A 20,315-nucleotide genomic window follows, 5' to 3' on the forward strand; every position below is an offset into this window, starting at 1 on the left:
AGAATCTAGAAAGACCTCTCTGAGCAAGTGATATTGAAGCTGAGACCTAAAGGATAATTAAAAATTATCTAAAGGGATCTAAAGAGAGTAAGAAACTGAACTGAAGCAAACCAGAAAATTGGAGAAAACCAGAGAAGAGAAGAAAATAATGCCTGAACTCAGAGACTGCAGCCTCAAGTGTAGGCTTGAAAGAAGCTATTACCCTGAAGAAATCCTACTGGAAACTGGACTACATTTTCTGATGTTCTGGAAGGTACTTTGCACTTAAAGACAGAATAAATGTGGGAAGTGGGGTTTAAAATACTTAAACATTTATTTTACGCTTATTTAGACTAAAGGAAAACAACCCTTCTATGTAATAAAATACACCTAAAATGCACTTCCAACAGATAAATTGAATAGTTGTATATTGAAACATTTAGAACACTTACAATGAGTTTGAATCATAAATTAGGTCATCAGCAATATGCTGCCAACTTTGTAAAGCACTATGGTCTGGCAGGGTATTTTAAAATAATAAATTTACCAGAAACATAATTGAGATATTCAGATGTCATTTGAGAAGACTTTGGCAACATTAAAGATTCCAACCACAAATACATCAGTATAAGTCATATGTTATATTTTGAACCTATGACAGTTTGAAAAGCAACTGCTTGTATTCTATCCCAAAGACCCGAAGGAACTAGCCATCCATAGTAGCTATTTTTATTGACAAACTCATTACTCCATGCCAGAGTACCAGAGTTTTAAAAACTAGTGTTAGCACATTTTCGTTCTATCTGTGTAATACTTTTTATCCTAAAAAAAATTCAAGAGATCTACTAAACCAAAGGCACCCACATTTGACTAGACAGACCTGGGAGAATTTGGGGAAAAAAATCAAGCTTGATGTAAGAGGAGGCAATAATACCTCACAACTGTTACTCAGTATCTTTGTGGGTATTCTTTTTTTTTTTTAAACAATCTCCTCCCCAATTTTTGTTAGGGTCATCTACTGACCATCCAGACACTCCTAAATTCCTTGGTGACTGGGCCTGATTTGTATTTTTTCTTTCTATGTAATCTCTGCCATCATGCTAGAGGAGTTGGAATTCCCTCTAATTATCCACTGTCCCAGTAATTCAATTTCCTCAACAACAGGAACCTTCCCATTCTCTCCAACCTCCCACAAGAACAATCACATCCTAGATGCATCTTAGAATCTGAATTCTGGAACAACCTCCTGTGATTACACTGTTTCCTCGTGCCTCCCGTACCTGTCCCACCACCCCTCCTTTCATCCATCCATCCATCCATTCATTCATTCTACATTCAACTACTATTCACTACTATTCAACTACTACTATTCAACTACTATTCATAAATAGCTGCCTTTTGCCAAGTTTTGTTCTAGGTACAGGGGGAAAAGCAGTATTAAAAATTAAAATATAATAACCCATATAGAAATCTTTGCCATCATGGAATATACAAATAAGTAAATAAGTAAAATATGTACTGTCAAGTAGTAATAAATGCTGTAGAGGAAAACAGAAAGGCAGGGAAGGGGGTGTGAGTGCTTGGCAAGAGGACACCGTTTCAAACACGGTGGTCAGAGATGCCCCAAGAGGGAGACAGCTGAATGACCTAGCCCTGAAGGAGGTGAGGGTCAAGCTACAAAGGGTGCCCTGAGTAAGATGGGGATGAGAACACCGGCTTCTACTGTAAAACCACAGCTCTGGCTGCTGGGCTGAGAGCAGACCTGGGAGGAGTGAGAGGAGAAGCAGACCTGGCTCTCACCTGGCTTTGTCGCGGCTCTTTCACGTGGTGCTGGTTGTCCCTCCCACAGCCCTGGCGCTACTGGGCTGGAGGCAAGGTGGCATCACCCTGGTCATCACTGTGGTTTCCAAACCATTCTCTCCCTCCTCCCTAAGTCTCTCGGCTTTGAATGTCATATCATGAGACTCTGTCGCGACTACCGTGGCTGCTGTCCAACAATTCATCTTTCCTCAGCCACCTGTCCCCACGATCATTCACCAAACCAGGACTTAGCCTCTGGCATCACAATTTCTGGCACCTACCCTCTGACCACCACCTCTCAGATTCCCAGCTCACTTTCTTTCCAATTCTGGATCCAACAATCCGTTCACCTCCTGGGGTCTCCATGCCACTGACCCCACCACCATTTTACTGCCCCTCATACCTTGATGGTCTCTCCCCTCCTCTACGTCACGGTCGGGCACTCAGCTGCACTGCTTCTTTGTGCCTGCTTGGCAGACCCTCAGTGCTGCTTAAACCCATGCCACCCCCACTCCACACTTGCCCCTGACCAGGGAAAAACCGATGGGCGGGAGGGAAGCCGAAAGCCAGTGGAGCAGCGCCCTTGGGCAGGGGAGAGGATGGCATCCTGTACGGAAGGAATGCCTTCGACGTGAGTGGAGAACTGCACGCAGTTCTGAGGGGGGAAGGCTGGGTGTGGGGCACACATCTGACGGGTGCAGGTTTGGCAGGAAAAGGTTGAGGATGTTCTCTTCTGGCTGCTTCTCAGTGAATGGGAGTGAGGCCATTAAGTGATTGTGAGGCAAGGAAAGAGGTGTCAGAGGATTGAGAAAAGGAGAAACTAGCAGAGTGAGAGAATGAACACATGTGGCACATCCCTGAGGCTGTAGCTCCTCCCTCTGCTAAGTTAACCAGCCCCTCTGCCCTCACTTGCCTCTGCATCCAGCCTAGAACTGGGTGGAGGGCAGCAGAGGGATAGAACCACTTCAACAATTATAATATCGAAGTCAGGGTTTCCCCATGTAGACCCCTAAAACCAAGCACTGCTGAACAAATTCAGAAAACTGAAATGAGTCCACCACAAACTCATGATAATTCATTTCAACTGGATTCGTAATGTTTTTCAGTAAATACTGTATTCACCTCTGGTAACGCCCATCCCAAAGCCCAAGGCAGGTGGTGGTTTTCTATTTTCTTCAAGTTCCTAGCATCACTCCCCCGACCCCTGCCCCCATCACTCAGCAGATGCACTTGGCTTCTATTTTACTGAAGGCAAAAGCCACTTGATGTATGTGAGCTTCTTTAAAATTTCCTTTCTCTATGACTGAAAATCTGTGCATGTTTAACCTTTACCTGTCCTTCCCCCTGGCTCCTGAATGTCCTTTCCTTCGGGCTATGGCTAACCCACCTCTCTCTCTACCACTCCCATCTCCAAGCTACTGAGCCTTATTCAGTTACCCTACCTTTCCTGCATCTTGAATTTGTTAAATGTATAGGTTATGAAAAGAAAAAAGTATTCCAGGTGAAAGAAACAAAATAAACAAGTTATACAGGCAGGAAAGGGTACGGAATGCTTATGAAAACAGTGCTAAAACCAGCCTTATTACATAGTGGGGTGTGTTGGAAAGTGGTAGAAAACAAAGTTAGATGGATAGGGTGGGACAAGATTACAGAGTATCTTACCACAGAGTGTCAGGCTGATGATTTCTAAACAAGAAAATGCTCATGATGAAAGCAGGATTTAAGGGAGATAAGACCCACAGCACGGGATGGGATGGTTTGGGATGGGAAAGGAGGGATTTACACTTGGACCAGAAATAGGACGTTGTGGGGGGGGGGGGTGTCGGAGGAAAGGAGGGCGAGAGGCAAGCGGGTGAGGCAAACATCCTGACGAGCACGGTGAGAGCCTAGTCAAATGCGGAGGTAGTGAGAAGGAAGAAAGGAAAAGAAAAAAGACATTTCTCAGAGAGAAATGAACAGAACCTGGTGACTGACTGCATACTGTGGAACAATGTCAACCCAAATTCCAGGAAAGGGGCTGTGTAACTGTCACGAGATGGAAGACACGGTGCTACACTGGTGAAGTTCTTAGAATGGCAGCACTTGGAGGCTGGTTTGGAGGCTGGGAGGGGTCGGGACTTCTGAGATCATGGGATTCAGCTCCCTCACTTTACACATGAGGAAGCAGAGGCCCAAGGAAGTGAACTGATTTGTCTGAAGTCACAAAACTAGTCAGCCGCTGACAGAGTTGGGACTGGACCCCTGTCTCCTGTCTGCCTTCGGAGCTCCTTCCACGACAGCCCTTTCCATTTGCCCACTGAGACCCTTGGTGCCACACTTCACTGACAAATACTACACGATGGAACCAGCCACCTGGCTCTGGCCTCTGCAAATATCCAACCAGAGCTTCAAAGCTGCTGCACTGACTCCATCCAGGACCTTCCTGAAGATAAGCCTGCCTTGTCCTTTCGTGGGGAGCCCAGCTCAGGCACTGTTTTTAAGTTTCTAGTAAGTCTCAGGGCAACAGAGTAACTAAGACACAAGCCCTACCCTAAGGCTCATTAAAATTATTTTGAGAGTAAAGGGCAAACCATACTGACCCTTACTGTTTCCTTCTTCCCCTCCTATTCTGATTCAGTAACAGAATTTCAGACGCTGTTTGCCTCATCTGTGATGGAAATCTTGTATGATTCCTTGGCAAAGACCAGAATTTGTGTTTGTTATTCCTCATACTGTCAGTGCATAGAACTCTGCTGATAACAAAACGTAGCCATAATATTTCTAGCAAGGCTTCTACATATTTTCCCAGACAATTAGTAAAATAGGAGTTTCTAGGTAATTTGCTAGTGAACTTTGAGCCTTGACAGAAGTTAACATGAATAGACCTTCCAGTGTTTTATGTAAACCAAGCACAATTACTAAAAAAATATAGACAAGTTGGCTATCTCATTTCTTCTGTCAGTGTCAAGAAGAACTGTAACAAGCTACCACGGACTTCAGCACGCAGATACTTGTCCATACTAAAGCAGAAATATAGAGTGGACTGCCTGAACTAACTGAAGTCAACAGATAAAGCTGAGTAATTTTACAGCAGAATTATTTAGTATTGTTTATTTTTCTCCTCTTGCTATTGCACAGAGTGCAACGAAAAAATTTTTAAAAAGAAATTTAAAGAACTATAAAATACGCCAAATCCTTCTTTGGGAAAACAGTGACAATTCTGTGTTTTCAAGGACAGATTTTCAAAGTACTAGTCCCTGCAGTGATGACAGTATTGGGATTAAAATGTACACAGTTCAGGTATCAAACATGACCCCTTGGTTTGTTTATGCTTTCTTCTGACTTTATTTCCTCATACTATTCGTTTTGGAATTTATTTTTTTACCACATGCTTTGAGCATCTCAAAAGCTTGAACTGAGTACATCTGTTTGCTTCGCAGCTTCAAGACATGCCCTTTGTGACTAAGTGGCAGGTGCTGTTCAGTTTATTTTCATGCACGTAAACTAAGCCCTTGAACTTGGAGTGAGGAAAAGCACTCAGCTTAAAGTTTAGAAAGGAAGGAACTACAGAACAGCTTCCTTTAGAACAGCCTGCTTTTTCAGCTTCCTGTATGAAAATAGTATTGTATTTTTATAGAAATTGCAAAGAAACAATGAAGAAATTATATTTAAGCCTTTAGACAGTTAAGCTGCAAATCCTTTAAACAATTTCTTCCAATAATTTTGATATTTAAATCAAGCCAGGAACAGAAAAATAAACTAATAAAATAGAAATGTGGTACATATTTCTATAATCCATTAAAACGTATTACACATATTTCAGATTACTGTAAGGACTTCACATTTTCTTACAGTAAATAACAGGCATTAAGACTCTTGGCTTTTAAAGTCCCAAATATCAAGCTACTGTAGTACTTGGCAGAGATGACGGGACAAAGCTTTGCTATTGTTGTTATGAAACTTTTGACTGAAACACACAAGCACACATACACACACCAAGTTCATTATTAAACACAGCTTTTCAGACTCTAATAACTGAACAAGAGATAACTGAGTATTCTCTTTAAAAATAAAAATAAATGTGTTCAAAACCTTGAATCTCAGGGGAGACAGAAGTAACCACACACACCCCCACTCAGGGTACAGGCCTTAAATGTTGTCTCCCAAACTTCTATGAAGTGGCCAAGTCACCCACGGTGCCTTGTTTCCATGGCCATCTCTCTCACACGGATCTCAACAGTCAATGTACACAGCCAGAAAGCCGTTTACGCAGTCCATCAGCTCTAAGTTCCCTCTGTGCGTAATTCAGTATGTTACTACTATGCATTTAGGAATTTTTATCAAGGGCTGTTAGATGAACTCAAGCTTATATGAAATTCAACCTCCCATTCTCACAGTATTCTTTTCTGAATATTAACCTTTCATCATATTCAAATATTCAAGATTCAAGTGTGTTAAGAGAATTCCAAACACTTGGACTATGTACGAAAGAGCAATACAGACATGCGACACTATAGATACTATGGTTCCCTGGATATCCTTTAACCTGCCCCAGTCCTACCCCTTCATAACACCCAACATCAGGGTCAGCAGCGATTTCAAATCCAGGGCTCAGAGAAGCATATGGCCCTTGTCAAGGAGACTGAAGCCAGTGGACAGCAGCAGGACTCACTGAAAGCTCCCACTCGGGAAGCACTGCAGTTCACTGCTGTGCCCTGGACCCCCTGAAGTAAAGGGGTGCCTGGAGGAGAGGCAGTGGTGGCAGATGTTTGGAATGAGAGCTCAGGGCATCCTGTCTCTGCCTGGAATGAGACACTTGGAGAGGACAACAAAGGAAAGTGTGCCTTGTAGAGTTCCCAAAGTCCCCTGCTATGCCCTGTCCTTGGTGTACTTCGCCACTAACCTTCCTGCACCTTCCTCTCCAGTAACTGCACCCCATGTGCACTACACTTACCTGTTTACCTTTGTCTTTTCACCTGCCCGTAAGATTCTAAGGTCACTGAGGTGAGGAGCTCTCATCTTTTCATCTCTGTGTTTATCCCTTGTTTCTAGCAGAGCAGATGGTGCAAGGCAGTTTGTTCTTGAACTTTTTATTGGGGAGTTGTTAGAGACCAAAACTAGGTCTGACTTCTGGCATGTTCACCCCCCTCCTCAACTGCACCCACCTCCTATTCTATACTTAGCACTCATTCCTATATCTGATCAAAAACTACTATCAGCAAAGGATACAATAAATCCCTTCATTCTAAAAGAAAGATGACAGATAGGTGGTTGACCTCTTAAGTGGCCCTGCAAAATGATGGAATTTCAATTACCCAGATGTGAATGGGAGAGAGAACTAAGCGGTAGCTCTGGAATCACACCATGGGGGCAACTGCTTCCCTCTTACATCCAGCAGGTCCACCACACAGAAAAGTTTTTCCATTTTTTCTTTTTTTCTGAGTCATCGGTAACTTTGGTTCTGCCTAACTACTATCTCTACCCTCTGTGCTCTCTCTGGTAACTATGCCTATACCCCCTTGAAGAGTAACTGGGCCACATAAGCAACTATACAAGCAGACCTCGGAGATACTGCAGGTTCAGTTCCAGACTACCACGATAAAGCGAATATCGCCGTAAAGTGAGCCTCACGAATCTTTTGGTTCCCCAGTATATATAAAATTTATGTTTATACTATACTATAGTCTATTAAGTACATACTAACATTATGTCTAAAAAAAAGTACATACCTTAATTAAAAAATATTTTATTGCTAAAAAATGCTAACCATCATTTCAGCCTTCAGTGAGTCATAATAACATCAAAGATGACTGATCACAGATCACCATAAAAATATAATAATAATGAAAAACTGAAATATTATGAGAATTACCAAAATGCGACACAGACACTAAGTAAGCAAATGCTGTTGGAAAAATTGCACCAATAGACCTGCTCGATGCAGGGTGGCCACAAACCTTCGGTTTGTAAAAAGAAATGCAGTATCTGCAAAGTGCAATGAAGTGAAGTGCAGTAAAACAAGAGATGCCTGTACGTTAATTAATATACTGAACATGTGCACAGACAGCCGTATAGTACAGTTCAGTGTGCACTCGCTTTTTGTCAGATTTTCCCATTTTCATTCTCAGCTTAGTTGGACACTGCCTGAGGATAGGAGCTATGCACACTTCCCCCACATGGAGTCCCAGCCCAGTGCGGAGCACTCGGTCACTACTCAACGGGACACTACGGACAAGCAAGCAGAGACACAGAACCCTCAGTAACAAAAAGCATTCAAAATTGCCAGAAGGCTAGAATGAACATTGATAATGCTGATGCTGTTAAACAGCAATTCACATTTACCTAGAGCTTACTAAATGTCCAGCTTTGAAGTATGCCCTTCACAAACAGTCTCTCCTTTTATCCTCACAAGGTCTAGAGAGGTTAAATACCTTGGAGTTGCAGTCAAGTGGGGCAGCTGGCAGGTTGACTCCAGAGTCTACATTCAACTGGCTCATGAATTCAAAAATTTAAGATTCCCCCAATATATCCTACAAGTATGGCTAAGAAGACGTATAGTGATTAAAAACAAACAAAACAAACAACTCTTCACCTCTCAGCCCCTATCCAGGCAGTTCTTTTGTGGGAACACAATCCTCATCCCACATCCCTGTCTACCAGGAAATTCCACACATCCTTAAAGTTACCTCAGGCACTCCCTTCAGCAACATTCCCGTTGCACCGTGCACACACCAACATTCTGTCAATGGTCCTGCTCTGGTCCATGTGGCTGTTTACTATTTCCCTACAAGAATCTGAGCTTCTCAAGGCTGAGAACCTTGTCTTTCCAGCTGTGTACCGGGTCTCCCACACAGTACCTTCCAAACAGCAAGTGTGTGGTCAATATTTGTTCTTGAAATAGTTGTAGGAGTAGCATTAAGATTCTTAGTTTGCAACATCTATCTTTCACAGCAGATCTGTATAGAGATCTACATCATAAATTTCAACTCAATAATTTAAATGTGATTCCATAGCAACTAGGCAAAGTACTTCTTACAATACTGGGAAAGGCAAGTTCTAACTTGAGGTTCAACACACTGAAATACTTCACAGTCATCTGCTTTTGTTCTTAGTATGAAGAGACACAATGATAGCATTTAACTTTCTGTAACTTCCTCTCTCTTTAAGAACACTCTAGCTTTACCATTAACAATAAATCAAAACACTTTTTCAAACATAACTAGACTATAATTTCCATAAACAAAGGGACAGAATCTTATTACTTCATAAATCTAAAATATCTATTCAAGAACAGTACACCTAATCAGGCCATAGCTGTATTTCAGACTCCCACAGACCAAAAGATACAAATTGTGACATTTTATTTTTAAAGTAACAAATGCCACTCCTTTCTGACAACTGACTTTTTATAAAATATGTCATGAACAATTCTATATATAAGAAAGAGATTATGGAGAGACCTCTGTGGGCTAATTTAAAACATGGCCTAAAAGAGGCAATGGGGTGTGGTGGCAGTGGAATAAGACAACCTCTGAAGGCCTCTACCAGCTCAGTCATTTTAACTCAAAGGAAAGGAAAAATGGGTTCAATTTTTCATTCTTAATTAGGCTGCTTATTTTCTGAAAGTTTGCTGGTTTCCATAATATTAAATTTCAACATCTGGGCATTCATTCACATCTTATTTTTTCTTTTTTTTTTTTTTTTTTTTTTTTTGCGGTATGCGGGCCTCTCACTGTTGTGGCCTCTCCCGTTGCGGAGCACAGGCTCCGGACGCGCAGGCCCAGCGGCCATGGCTCACGGGCCCAGCCGCTCCGCGGCATATGGGATCCTCCCAGACCGGGGCACGAACCCGTATCCCCTGCATCGGCAGGCGGACTCTCAACCACTGCGCCACCAGGGAGGCCCTATTTTTTCTTTTTTTAAAAAAAAATACAAGGTCTCCTTCCTCCTAGCCACTACCTTCACTCCTAATTATCTGACCAACAAAAAGCACTGCTGCTATCTTGACAGCCCTAAGTCCTTAAAAGGATAACAATGTAGAAATGTAAATACACCTCAGCTCAAAGGTGGGCTAACTGTACTCGGCTATAATTTCTGCAGCATGGAAGCCACAAAACATAGTGATCACCTACCCTAACTAGGAAAGCTGTCCAGTGAATGGGACAGCTACCCAGGGAAAATGGACTGTGGTGCCTAAGTCCATGAGTTAATTAAATCTTAAAGGAAAAGCTCTCATCTGAAATTTACTAAGTCTCTCAAAGCTTACATTTAAAAACCTGTCTTTTTCAAACTTCACCAGTGGAAATAATTGTGTGTTAACAAAAACAATTTTCATTTTTTTGGTTTTGATTCTTTTTGACAAATGGGATGCTCTTTGGTTTGTAAGGTGAAAGCCCAACAATTTAGTTAATGAACTTCAATTAACACTGATACATTTAAGAGCTAAGATTCAGCTAAATGAATAGACTAACAGAACTTCACTATGTTGTCCTGCTGAGTGAAAACTATAGAGACATCCATCTACTTCATGAGCTTCATTCATCACGTTCACTCGTCAGGTTGCTGTTGCATCTGATGAACATGAATTTCAGGAATAAGTTAGGAGACTGTGTCATGTAGCTCTGTGAAGTCTCTATCAGAATCTCTAAGAAATGGTGAAAAGGGATGAATGAGAAAATATGCTCAGCCCAGATAATTCAAACAAATTAGGCCTTTACAGGTTCCTCCTGATCCGAATAAACAGACAATGTTCAGTACCCAACAACAGATGAATGGATAAAGAAGATGGGGGTGTGTACACACACACACACACACACAATGGACTACTACTCAGCCATAAAAAAGAATGAAATTTTGCCATGTGCAGCAATATGGATGGACTTGGAGGGCATTATGCTAAGTGAAATAAGTCAGAGAGAGAGACAAGTATCATATGATATCACTTATATGTAGAATCTAAAAAATACTACAAACTGGTAAATAAAACAAAAAAGAAACAGACTCACCGATACAGAGAACAAACTAGTGGTTACCAGTGGGGAGAGCGAAGCGGGGAGGGGCAGCATAGTGGTAGGGGGTTAAAAAAGGGGTTATTATGGGATTATATGAAATCATGTGTGTGAAACTTTTGAAAATTGTAAAGCACTAAAGAATTTAAAGAATCTGTCATTCAATAAAATAAAAAATAGACTAAAAAAACCAACCAAATAAACAAAAACAGACAATCTTTTGTCTTTCTGGCTAAACTTTGGTTCAGGACCTCGCTGTTCTATACCATGTCAAAATTCATTTGTAATCTGTTCTGTTTTTCTCCCCCATTCTGGTTCGAGAACACGCTTTTTTTTTTGCTTTTTTTTTTTTTTGCGTTACACGGGCCTCTCACTGTTGTGGCCTCTCCCGTTGCAGAGCACAGGCTCCGGACGCGCAGGCTCAGCGGCCATGGCTCACGGGCCCAGCCGCTCCGCGGCATGTGGGATCCTCCCGGACTGGGGCACGAACCCGTGTCCCCTGCATCGGCAGGCGGACTCTCAACCACTGTGCCACCAGGGAAGCCTCCGAGAACACCCTTTGAAAAGAAATTGTCATCCATTAACTAGGTAGATTATAAATTAAATAATACATATGTCACGTCATCATGTGATTTCATTGTTTTTTCTTCCAATAATAATCATGGTTTCTATGCCTCAGCATCCGGAAACTAGACAGAACAGAAGTTCTGAAGGGAAATTAAGTATCATCTGATTGACAGCAGCAGTACTTTAATCCTCTTTACTATTCCATAGTATGGAAAAGGGGAGCAGGGACCAGTGCCTCTTTAAAATTGCTACTCTTTCAATCTCAATTTCAATTTCAGCACCTAAGTCACTGCAGCTTTGCTGGATTGGCTTTGTGAAGGTATTACAGACTGCAGCTGCAGCCAGCTGGCCTATGTATGTGCCTAATGCAAAAGTATAGTTTTTTGCTATTACTGTAAGATTCCATTCTCCTAACTGAAGCAGTGGAAATGGGAATTCATGGATGTATCCCAGGGTTCCACTAAAGTCCCTGGATCTAAGAAGCACAGAGCAATAGGATGTCAGTAATATTAAGGGTGTTTATGACACTAAGAAAACCCCTGAGCTCATTGTTGTAGCTCAAATGTTTCCTTAGTAAAAACAAAGAACAAAAACAAAAAAATGAGATGAGGCTTGAATATGGAAGAAGAAATACCTTCGTTAGATAAATAGCGTATTCTTATGGTTCTCTGAAGGTAATGCACCAAACTCAAGGCTTCCTTCCAAACACAATTTCCCTGAGCACCTTTAATCAGGCTTTTTGCTGGGTGCTGGGATATGGACATGATCAATTCCCTGACTTTAAAGTTTGTTAGGAAGACAGACAAGAAAACAGAACAATCACAACATGGTGTGGTAAAGAACATTAGATGAGACAAGATGTGATGGGAGCATGGGAGGGAGGCGTTTTAACACAACTGGGCAAGAGGATCAGCAAAGGGATCTCAGAGGAAATAGGAATGGAGCTAAATCCTAAAAAGTAAGATAGGGGAAGGACAGGAAGGTGAGGAAGGAGGGACATTCCACGCAAAGGGAGATTATTTGCAAATGATCTCTCTACACCAAGACTTCTTACCACTCAATGGGAAGTCCTCAATTAGAGGAAGATGCACATTCCAAAGTACCTATCATGAGAGAGAGAAAAGCGAGCACCCTTGCCCCGCCCCCCCCCCACACAATGTTATATAAACTTCAAGACTTGTAGAGAGAGAGAGAGAGCGCATGCGCCAACACTTGTTTTAGAACATACTGTTTGCTGGTCACATCGTTAACAAAGTTTGAGGTCAAACAAAACTAAGAGCTAATCTTTGATGGTTTTAAAGCAATTATCAATGCATGAACATTCAGTTACGTTTGCTCAATTAGAAAAAAATTATAATTCTAAAAGAAGATTAAAAAAAGAACAAAATAATGCCATTTGCAGCAACACGGATGCAACTAGAATTATCATACTAAGTGAAGAAAGTCAGAAAGAGAAAGACAAATACCATATGACATCACTTATATGTGGAATCTAAAATATGGCCCAGGACTTCCCTGGTGGCGCGGTGGTTAAGAATCCGCCTGCCAATGCAGAGGACACGGGTTCGAGCCCTGGTCCGGGAAGATTCCACATGCCATGGAACAACTAAGCCCGTGTGTCACAACTACTAAGCCTGTGCTCTAGAGCCTGTGAGACACAACTACTGAGCCCACGTGCCACAACTACTGAAGCCTATGCTCCTAGAGCCCGTGCTCTGCAATGAGAAACCACCACAACGAGCAGCCCGCGCACCGCAACAGAGAGTAGCCCCCGCTCTCTGCAACCAGAGAAAGAAAGCCCGCATGCAGCAACGAAGACCCAACTCAGCCAAAAATAAATAAAATAAATTTATTAAAAAAAGAAAAGAAAATATGGCCCAAATGAACCTATCTACGTAACAGAAACAGACTCACTGATACAGAGAACGGACTTGTAGTTGCCAAGGGGGAGGGTGGATGGGGGAGGAAAGGACTGGGAGTCTAAGGTTAGTAGATGCAAACTATTACATATAGAATAGATAAACAACAAGGTCCTACTGGGAACTATACTCTATATTGTGGGATAAACCATAATGGAAAAGAAGATAAAAAAGAATGGACCTATGTGTATGACGGAGTCACTTTGCTGTACAGCAGAAATTAACACATTTTAAATCAACTATACTTTGATTAAAAAATTAATAAAAAATAAATAAAAGTAGATAGAGTGCATGAGGTGGAATCACTTTAGGAAACAAAAACTCTAAGTAGCTTCTTATCTTCATATTACTCTTAATTATTTCCTCTAGTCCTTGAGAAGAGGAAAATGGGTCCCCTACCCAAAGTAGTATTAAATATCTGAGTGATAACTCACACATTTTCTCATTTAAACCACACCAGAAGAAAAGTACCATTAAGCTAAACTCTTGGTTACACAGAGAGCAAAGGAAGGAGGGTGCGTTGGAACTCAGGTTTTCTGACCTAGGAGTCTGGGTTCTTGTCTGGACACCATCACAACTCGCTGCTTAATCCCATCACTGTTTTCTCCTCTACAGACTTAAAGGATGGAAAATTTGATAATTTTGAGAAGCAAACAGTTAAAGGAGTAGCTTGCTCTCTCAACCATAACTTTTTTTTAAAAAAGGCTCAGGTTCACATTGCTGCTTTTTTTTTTTAAGAAAAAATAAAACAATACACATAATTCTTGGCCCTCATGGCCATTTGAAAATAACTCCTCTACTTTTTTCCCTTTTGTTTCTTCCCTACAATTGACCACCAGCCCTACTAGTGCCTCCCAGCAAACATCTGTTATATATTTTTCAAAATCCCTAAATATAGTACCTTGATTCAGATTGGAGGGGAACTCAACCTTGTAATATGGACACTGAGATGTTACTACATCATGTTGGTTTCACTCCATTTATAAAATAATTACAGAATTAAGGCTTTTTAATGATAAAAGTACTTTTTAAAAAAGTTATAATGTGTTAAACAAGGAATAGTTTGTTAGAGAAATATTCATTACTAAGTGAGACTAAGTTTGCAGTGAGATACTGATGTAAATCTTTATGACAATCCCCCCACATTCCACCCCCAGATTTTCCTCCTATTCAACATACTCTTGTCAGCAAAACCTGCCACCACTGTTACAGCTAGAGTTACCACGACCACCGCAAAAAGTCTTAATAGAAATAAAAAGCAGATCTGTCAATTAAACCCAAGGGAACATTAGGTGTATGCAGAGTTAACTCCTGGAATATTCTAACTCATTTTTCAGAATACAGCAACCAAGAGGGAGATCTGCAACCAATGTAAAATAAACTAATACGCTGGATTTGGTCTCACAGATTTATTCTAGACCTCAACAAAATAAGATCCCTTAGACATCCAATTCTCCAAAGAGGTCCTGTTACGCACTCTTTACAGTCTCACCCCCTTCTTATGTGGTCCCACTGCACTTTTACTTGCCTCTATCACAGCATTTATGACACTAAGAAAATGGATATAAGGCTATGAATTTTAACTGTTGTCTCAACTTCTCTGAGCCTCTATATCCTCATTTACCTTGGGGAGGAAACAATTTAAATCAAGATCTTTAAAGAACCGTATTGTATAAACTTAGAAAAATTTAGCAAAAAGAAAAATAATTAAAATTACACACACACACAGAGTAAGGAGAAGAAAGGAAATAATGAGGATCCAAGCAGAAAACCAAATTTTTAAAAAGAGAAATAAAGGAAGCACAAGCTGGTTCTTTGAGAAGGTAAATAAATTTGATAAACCTCCAAATGGACTGATCAGGAAAAAAGAAAGACACAAATTACATACCAATATAAGGAATGATAGAGGTGATATCACTATACATCCTACAGATATGAAAAAGATAATAAGGGACTGTAATGAAAAACTTTATGGCAATAAATTTAACAACTTAGACGAAATGGACAAAATCTTTGAAAAATACAAAATACTGGGACTTCCCTGGTGGCACAGTGGTTAAGAATCCACCTGCCAATGCAAGGGACACGGATTCGAGCCCTGGTCTGGTAAGATCCCACATGCTGCGGAGCAACTGAGCTCGTGCGCCACAACTAATGAGCCTGTGCTCTAGAACCTGTGAACCGCAACTACTGAGCCCACGAGCCACAACCACTGAAGCCCACGCGCCCTAGAGCCCGTACTCTGCAACAAGAAAAGCCACTGCAACGAGAAGCCAGTGCACCACAACAAAGAGTAGCCCCCGCTCGCCGCAAGACAGAAAGCCCACGTGCGGCAATGAAGACCCAACGCAGCCAAAAATAAATAAATTAATAAAAAAACAAAAAGAAAAATACAAAATACTGAAACCCAGTCAAAAAGAAATAGATAACCTGAATAGCCCTAGACCTATTTTTTTTCCCTACATCTATTTTAAAAATTGAATTTGTAGTTTAAAAATCCTCCCGCAAAGAAAACTCTGGAACCAGATGGACTTATTAGTGAATTCTAAAAAACATTTAAAGAAAAAATATTACCAATTCTTTCAGAAAACTGAACAGGAAGAAATAATTCCCGATTTATTCTATGAAGCCAGCATTAACCAGATACTGAAGTTAGGCAGACATTACAAGAAGCTATTATCTCCCTCACAAACACAGATGCAAAAATTTCAAACAAAATTTTCACAAATCAAACCCAACAATATATAAAAAGGATAATATATCATGACCAAGTGGGGTTTATCCCAGGAATGCAAGGCTGGTTTACCATTTGAAATATATTCAATGTAATTTACCATATTAACAAACAAACAAAAACTATACAATTATCCCAATAAATGCAAAAACATATCTAGCAAAATCCATTCCTGAAAAAGCTCTTAGTAAACTAAATATAGGGGAGAATTTCCTCAATCTGATAAAGGGAATCCACAAAAAAATCTACAGCTAACATCACACTTAATGGTGAATGACTGAACGATTTCCCTCTAAGATGAGGAATGACATAATTATTTACATAGAAAATGCAACAGACTCTACAAAAAAGCTACTGGAATAAGTGAGTTTAGCAAAGTTGGAGGATATAAGGTCTATATACAAAACTGAATTGTATATCTATAAATTGTATTGTACTTCTGAATTGTAATAAACAATTTTATATTGAAATTTTTAAAAACACCACTGATAATAAGGCCAAAAAATATGAAACAGGCTAAATCTGGCAAAAGATGTGCAGGATCTGTACTTTAAAACATTGCTGAGAGAAAAGGGTTGGAAGACTCAACACTGTTATAAGAAGTCAATGCTCTCCAAATTGACATACAGATTCAAAATAATCCCAAACAAAATCTCAGTAGGCTGTTTTGTATAAATTGATAAGCTGATTCTAAACTTCACATGGATATGGGAAGGACATGGAATTGCCAAAACAACTTTGAAAAAAAAAGAACAAAGTTGGAGGACTAACACTACCAAATTTTAAGACTTAGTATAATATAAGGCTACAGTAGTGATTAAGACAGTGTGATAGTAGCATAAAGACAGACAAACAATGAATGGAACAAAACAGACTCCAAAATAGACCCACAAGTGATTTTTTTTTTTTTTTTTTTTGAGGTACGCGGGCCTCTCACTGTTGTGGCCTCTCCGGTTGCGGAGCACAGGCTCCAGACGCGCAGGCTCAGCGGCCATGGCTCACGGGCCTAGCTGCTCCGCGGCATGTGAGATCTTCCCAGACCAGGGCACGAACCTGTATCCCCTGCATCGGCAGGTGGACTCTCCACTACTGCGCCACCAGGGAAGCCTCACAAGTGATTTTTGACTAAGGTACAAAGGCAATTCAGTGAAGAGAGAATGGTCATTTCAACAAATGGTGCTGGAACAACTAGATATCCATATGCAAAAAATATGAACTCTGATCACACCTTGTATCATGTGCAAAAATCAAGTCAGAATGGATCATATGCCTACATGTAAAGCCTCAAACTGTGAAACTTCCACAAGAAAACAGGAGATAATCTCTATGATCTAGGATTAAGAAAAGATTTCTTAAATATGATACCAAAAGCATAACCCTTAAAAGGACAAATTGATAAATTGAACATCAAACTTAAGAATTTCTGCTCTTTGAAAGACACTGTTAAGAGAATTAAAAGTCAAGTCGGTTTGGGAGAAAATATTTTCAGATCATTTATCTGATAAAGAATCTATACCCAGAATATATAAAGAACTCTCAAAACTCAGTAAGAAAACAAAGATACAATAAATACATGGATAACAGATCTGATATTTCACAGAGAAATGGCAAATAAACACATGAAAATATGCTCAACACATTAGTCATTAGGAAAATGCAAATTAAATGCACAATGAGATGATACCAAGACACACTTATTAGAATGGCTAGAATTAAAAAGACTGACCAGAGCTTCCCTGGTGGCGCAGTGGTTGAGAGTCCACCTGCCGATGCAGGGGACGCGGGTTTGTGCCCCAGTCCGGGAAGATCCCACATGCCGCGGAGCGGCTGGGCCTGTGAGCCATGGCCGCTGAGCCTGCGCGTCCGGAGACTGTGCTCCGCAACGGAAGAGGCCACAACAGTGAGAGGCCTGCGTACCGCAAAAAAAAAAAAAAAAAAAAAAGACTGACCATACCAACTGCTGAGAGAAATGTGGAGCAACTGGAACTCTCATGCACTGCTGGTGAGAAATGTAAAAGGACACAACAACTTGAAAAATAATTTGCCAGTTTTTAAAAAGTTAAACATACACCTACCATATGATCCAGCCATCCCACTCCTAGGTATCTGCCTAAGAGAAAAGAAAGCATATGTCCGTACAAAGACTTGTATATAAACTTTCAGATCAGTTTTATTTAAAATAGTCAGTACTGGAAACACCCAAATGGCCATCAACAGTGAATAGATACATACCCAAACCGTAGAATACCCATATTTCTCAGGAATAAAAAGGGAAAAACTACTGATACACTCAACAACATGGATGAATCTCAAAATAGTTATGCTGAGTGAAAGCAGACAGACAGGGCTTCCCTGGTGGCGCAGTGGTTGAGAGTCCGCCTGCCGATGCAGGGGACACGGGTTCGTGCCCCGGTCCGGGAAGATCGCACATGCCGTGGAGCGGCTGGGCCCGTGAGCCATGGCCGCTGAGCCTGCGCATCCGGAGCCTGTGCTCCGCAACGGGAGAGGCCACAACAGTGAGAGGGCTGCGTGCCACCAAAAAAAAAAAAAAAAAAAAAAAAAGAATATCAATGGAAATAGGATGATTCTTCTAATACGGTCAAAGCTAAAATAATAAATGCCAGTGATAGATGATTAGAGAATTGTACACTGACAGCTTAAAATTACAGAACAAAGGTATATCTTGAAACCTAAGTGAATTCAGGACAAATACTAAAAATGGTACTTCCATACACAGCCAGAGTGGAGCTTGTTATCTTCAAGAGGTCCTGCCAGCTTGCAAGTATAAAAAGATGTGAAAAACAGGTAGACAGACCCATAATTAATTAATTAACTATATATAATAACTAGGCAACTTTAAGTAAATTTCCTATTAGTATCAGAGATGACATTCTACCACAGCACATTCTCTATTGTTTAGAGAATTCCATGCCTATTGGACCAAGGATGGTAATTACGTCTGATGGAAGATATAAGCTTATTTATTCATCATAAATCTCAGTAAGTCCACATCTCTTACCACTAATATATAGGAAAATTTTACAGTTTATCAAGGGTATCCATTTGACAACCTATACCGTCTTTTTTCCCCTCCAGTAGTACTTCTCTTCTAGGATTTTTTAATAAAAGAATCCAATGAACTCATGCAATGGACAAAAAAATCAATAATTATCCCTTGTTAGAGAAAACTGTTGATGCACTGTGATTCAGATTCCCTTAGACATTGTTATTCCTTTCCTAAAACTTTCAGGCTGCCTTTGAACTATCATGTTTTCTGTTCTCAAAGGAACAATTTTACCAAACGATAAGCTTTTAGTGAATTTTGACTGACACAATGATTCCCTGTCACATGTTCTAAACACATCATACCCAAATTCATATCCACATTAAACATGGTTAATCTCCTAAATATTCGGTAACCACGGCATTCCAGACCACAGGTTCTGAGAGCATAGTTTGTGAATATTCTCATTCCCACAGAGAAGCAATAACCATTAAAACAAAAGATGAAAAACCAGAGTATTCAGTCATTTTAACTTCTGGTTTTTGTTTTTCAGATTTGTAAAAATGAAAATGATTTTGTTTTAGGTAAAGTGGTAGGAAATATGTCCAAAAAGTAGAGACGGTCAACAGCTGTTAACATAAGCTTCCCATTAAGGAACTTTTCCATCTCTCCTCCAATATTTACTTTAATTAAAATGGTGAAATGACACCTGTTGCAGTCGGAGTTCCACTCAAGCTGAGAACCAAATCTGTGTTTCTTCACAACACCTCCGCTGTCCATTAATGCCCTGTTACATTCCCTTTTGGAGGGAAGTATTGTTCCGTCACCTAACGTCTACCGACAACTTATAACGTGCCAGGCACTGTGCTAACCACTTCAGAGGCAGCATTTCCACGAGCCCAAACAACAATTCTGTGATGGAGCATTTCACAGCTTGGTAGAGTGCTAATGACCTGAAGAACCTGCCCAAGGTCACAGAGCTATTCCCCTTGACAAACAGCACAGATGAAATCTTAAAACTCCTCAGCAGTGAGTCTCCCAAGCCAGGCCCCAAGCGGGAGCACACCTGTCTGAGAATGTGGACTGTTGGAGCTGTGAGCACTTCGTGTTTGTTTTTTCTCAGTGTGGTGACTATTCTCTAATTCACTTTAATCGGACTGTAAGTTTTAGCACGGAAGAGAAACAACGTCGTGACAGGACTAGGTGTATATGACAATTTCTCTCCCACGCTTTGTTATCATAATCGTGCCGTCAGGCAAGGTCTCTTTTCTAAGACGACAAGACTGCCGTAGAGCTATGGGGTAGAGTAGCTAGCAGTGTGATTA

At 40.7% G+C, this 20,315-nt stretch overlaps 1 protein-coding gene across 9 annotated transcripts in view; it reads right to left on the bottom strand.

The window, feature by feature from the left end:
• The window catches only part of MRTFB (myocardin related transcription factor B), a 201,742-nt gene that overhangs the window by 160,507 nt on the left and 20,920 nt on the right, over positions 1–20,315 (bottom strand). For 5 of the 9 annotated variants that reach the window (XM_082643463.1, XM_082643462.1, XM_082643461.1 and 2 more), the window contains one exon: positions 18,062–18,096. The exons of the other annotated variants lie outside the window; for them this stretch is intronic. In XM_082643463.1, coding sequence (XP_082499589.1) covers positions 18,062–18,064 — 3 coding nt within the window. In that variant the 5' untranslated portion in view covers positions 18,065–18,096. The remainder of the gene's footprint in view (positions 1–18,061; positions 18,097–20,315) is intronic. 9 annotated transcript variants of the gene reach the window in all.

This window comes from Mesoplodon mirus, assembly GCF_964341445.2.
Source record: "Mesoplodon mirus genome assembly, chromosome: 15".
In the NCBI taxonomy this organism is placed as follows: Eukaryota; Metazoa; Chordata; class Mammalia; order Artiodactyla; family Ziphiidae; genus Mesoplodon; species Mesoplodon mirus.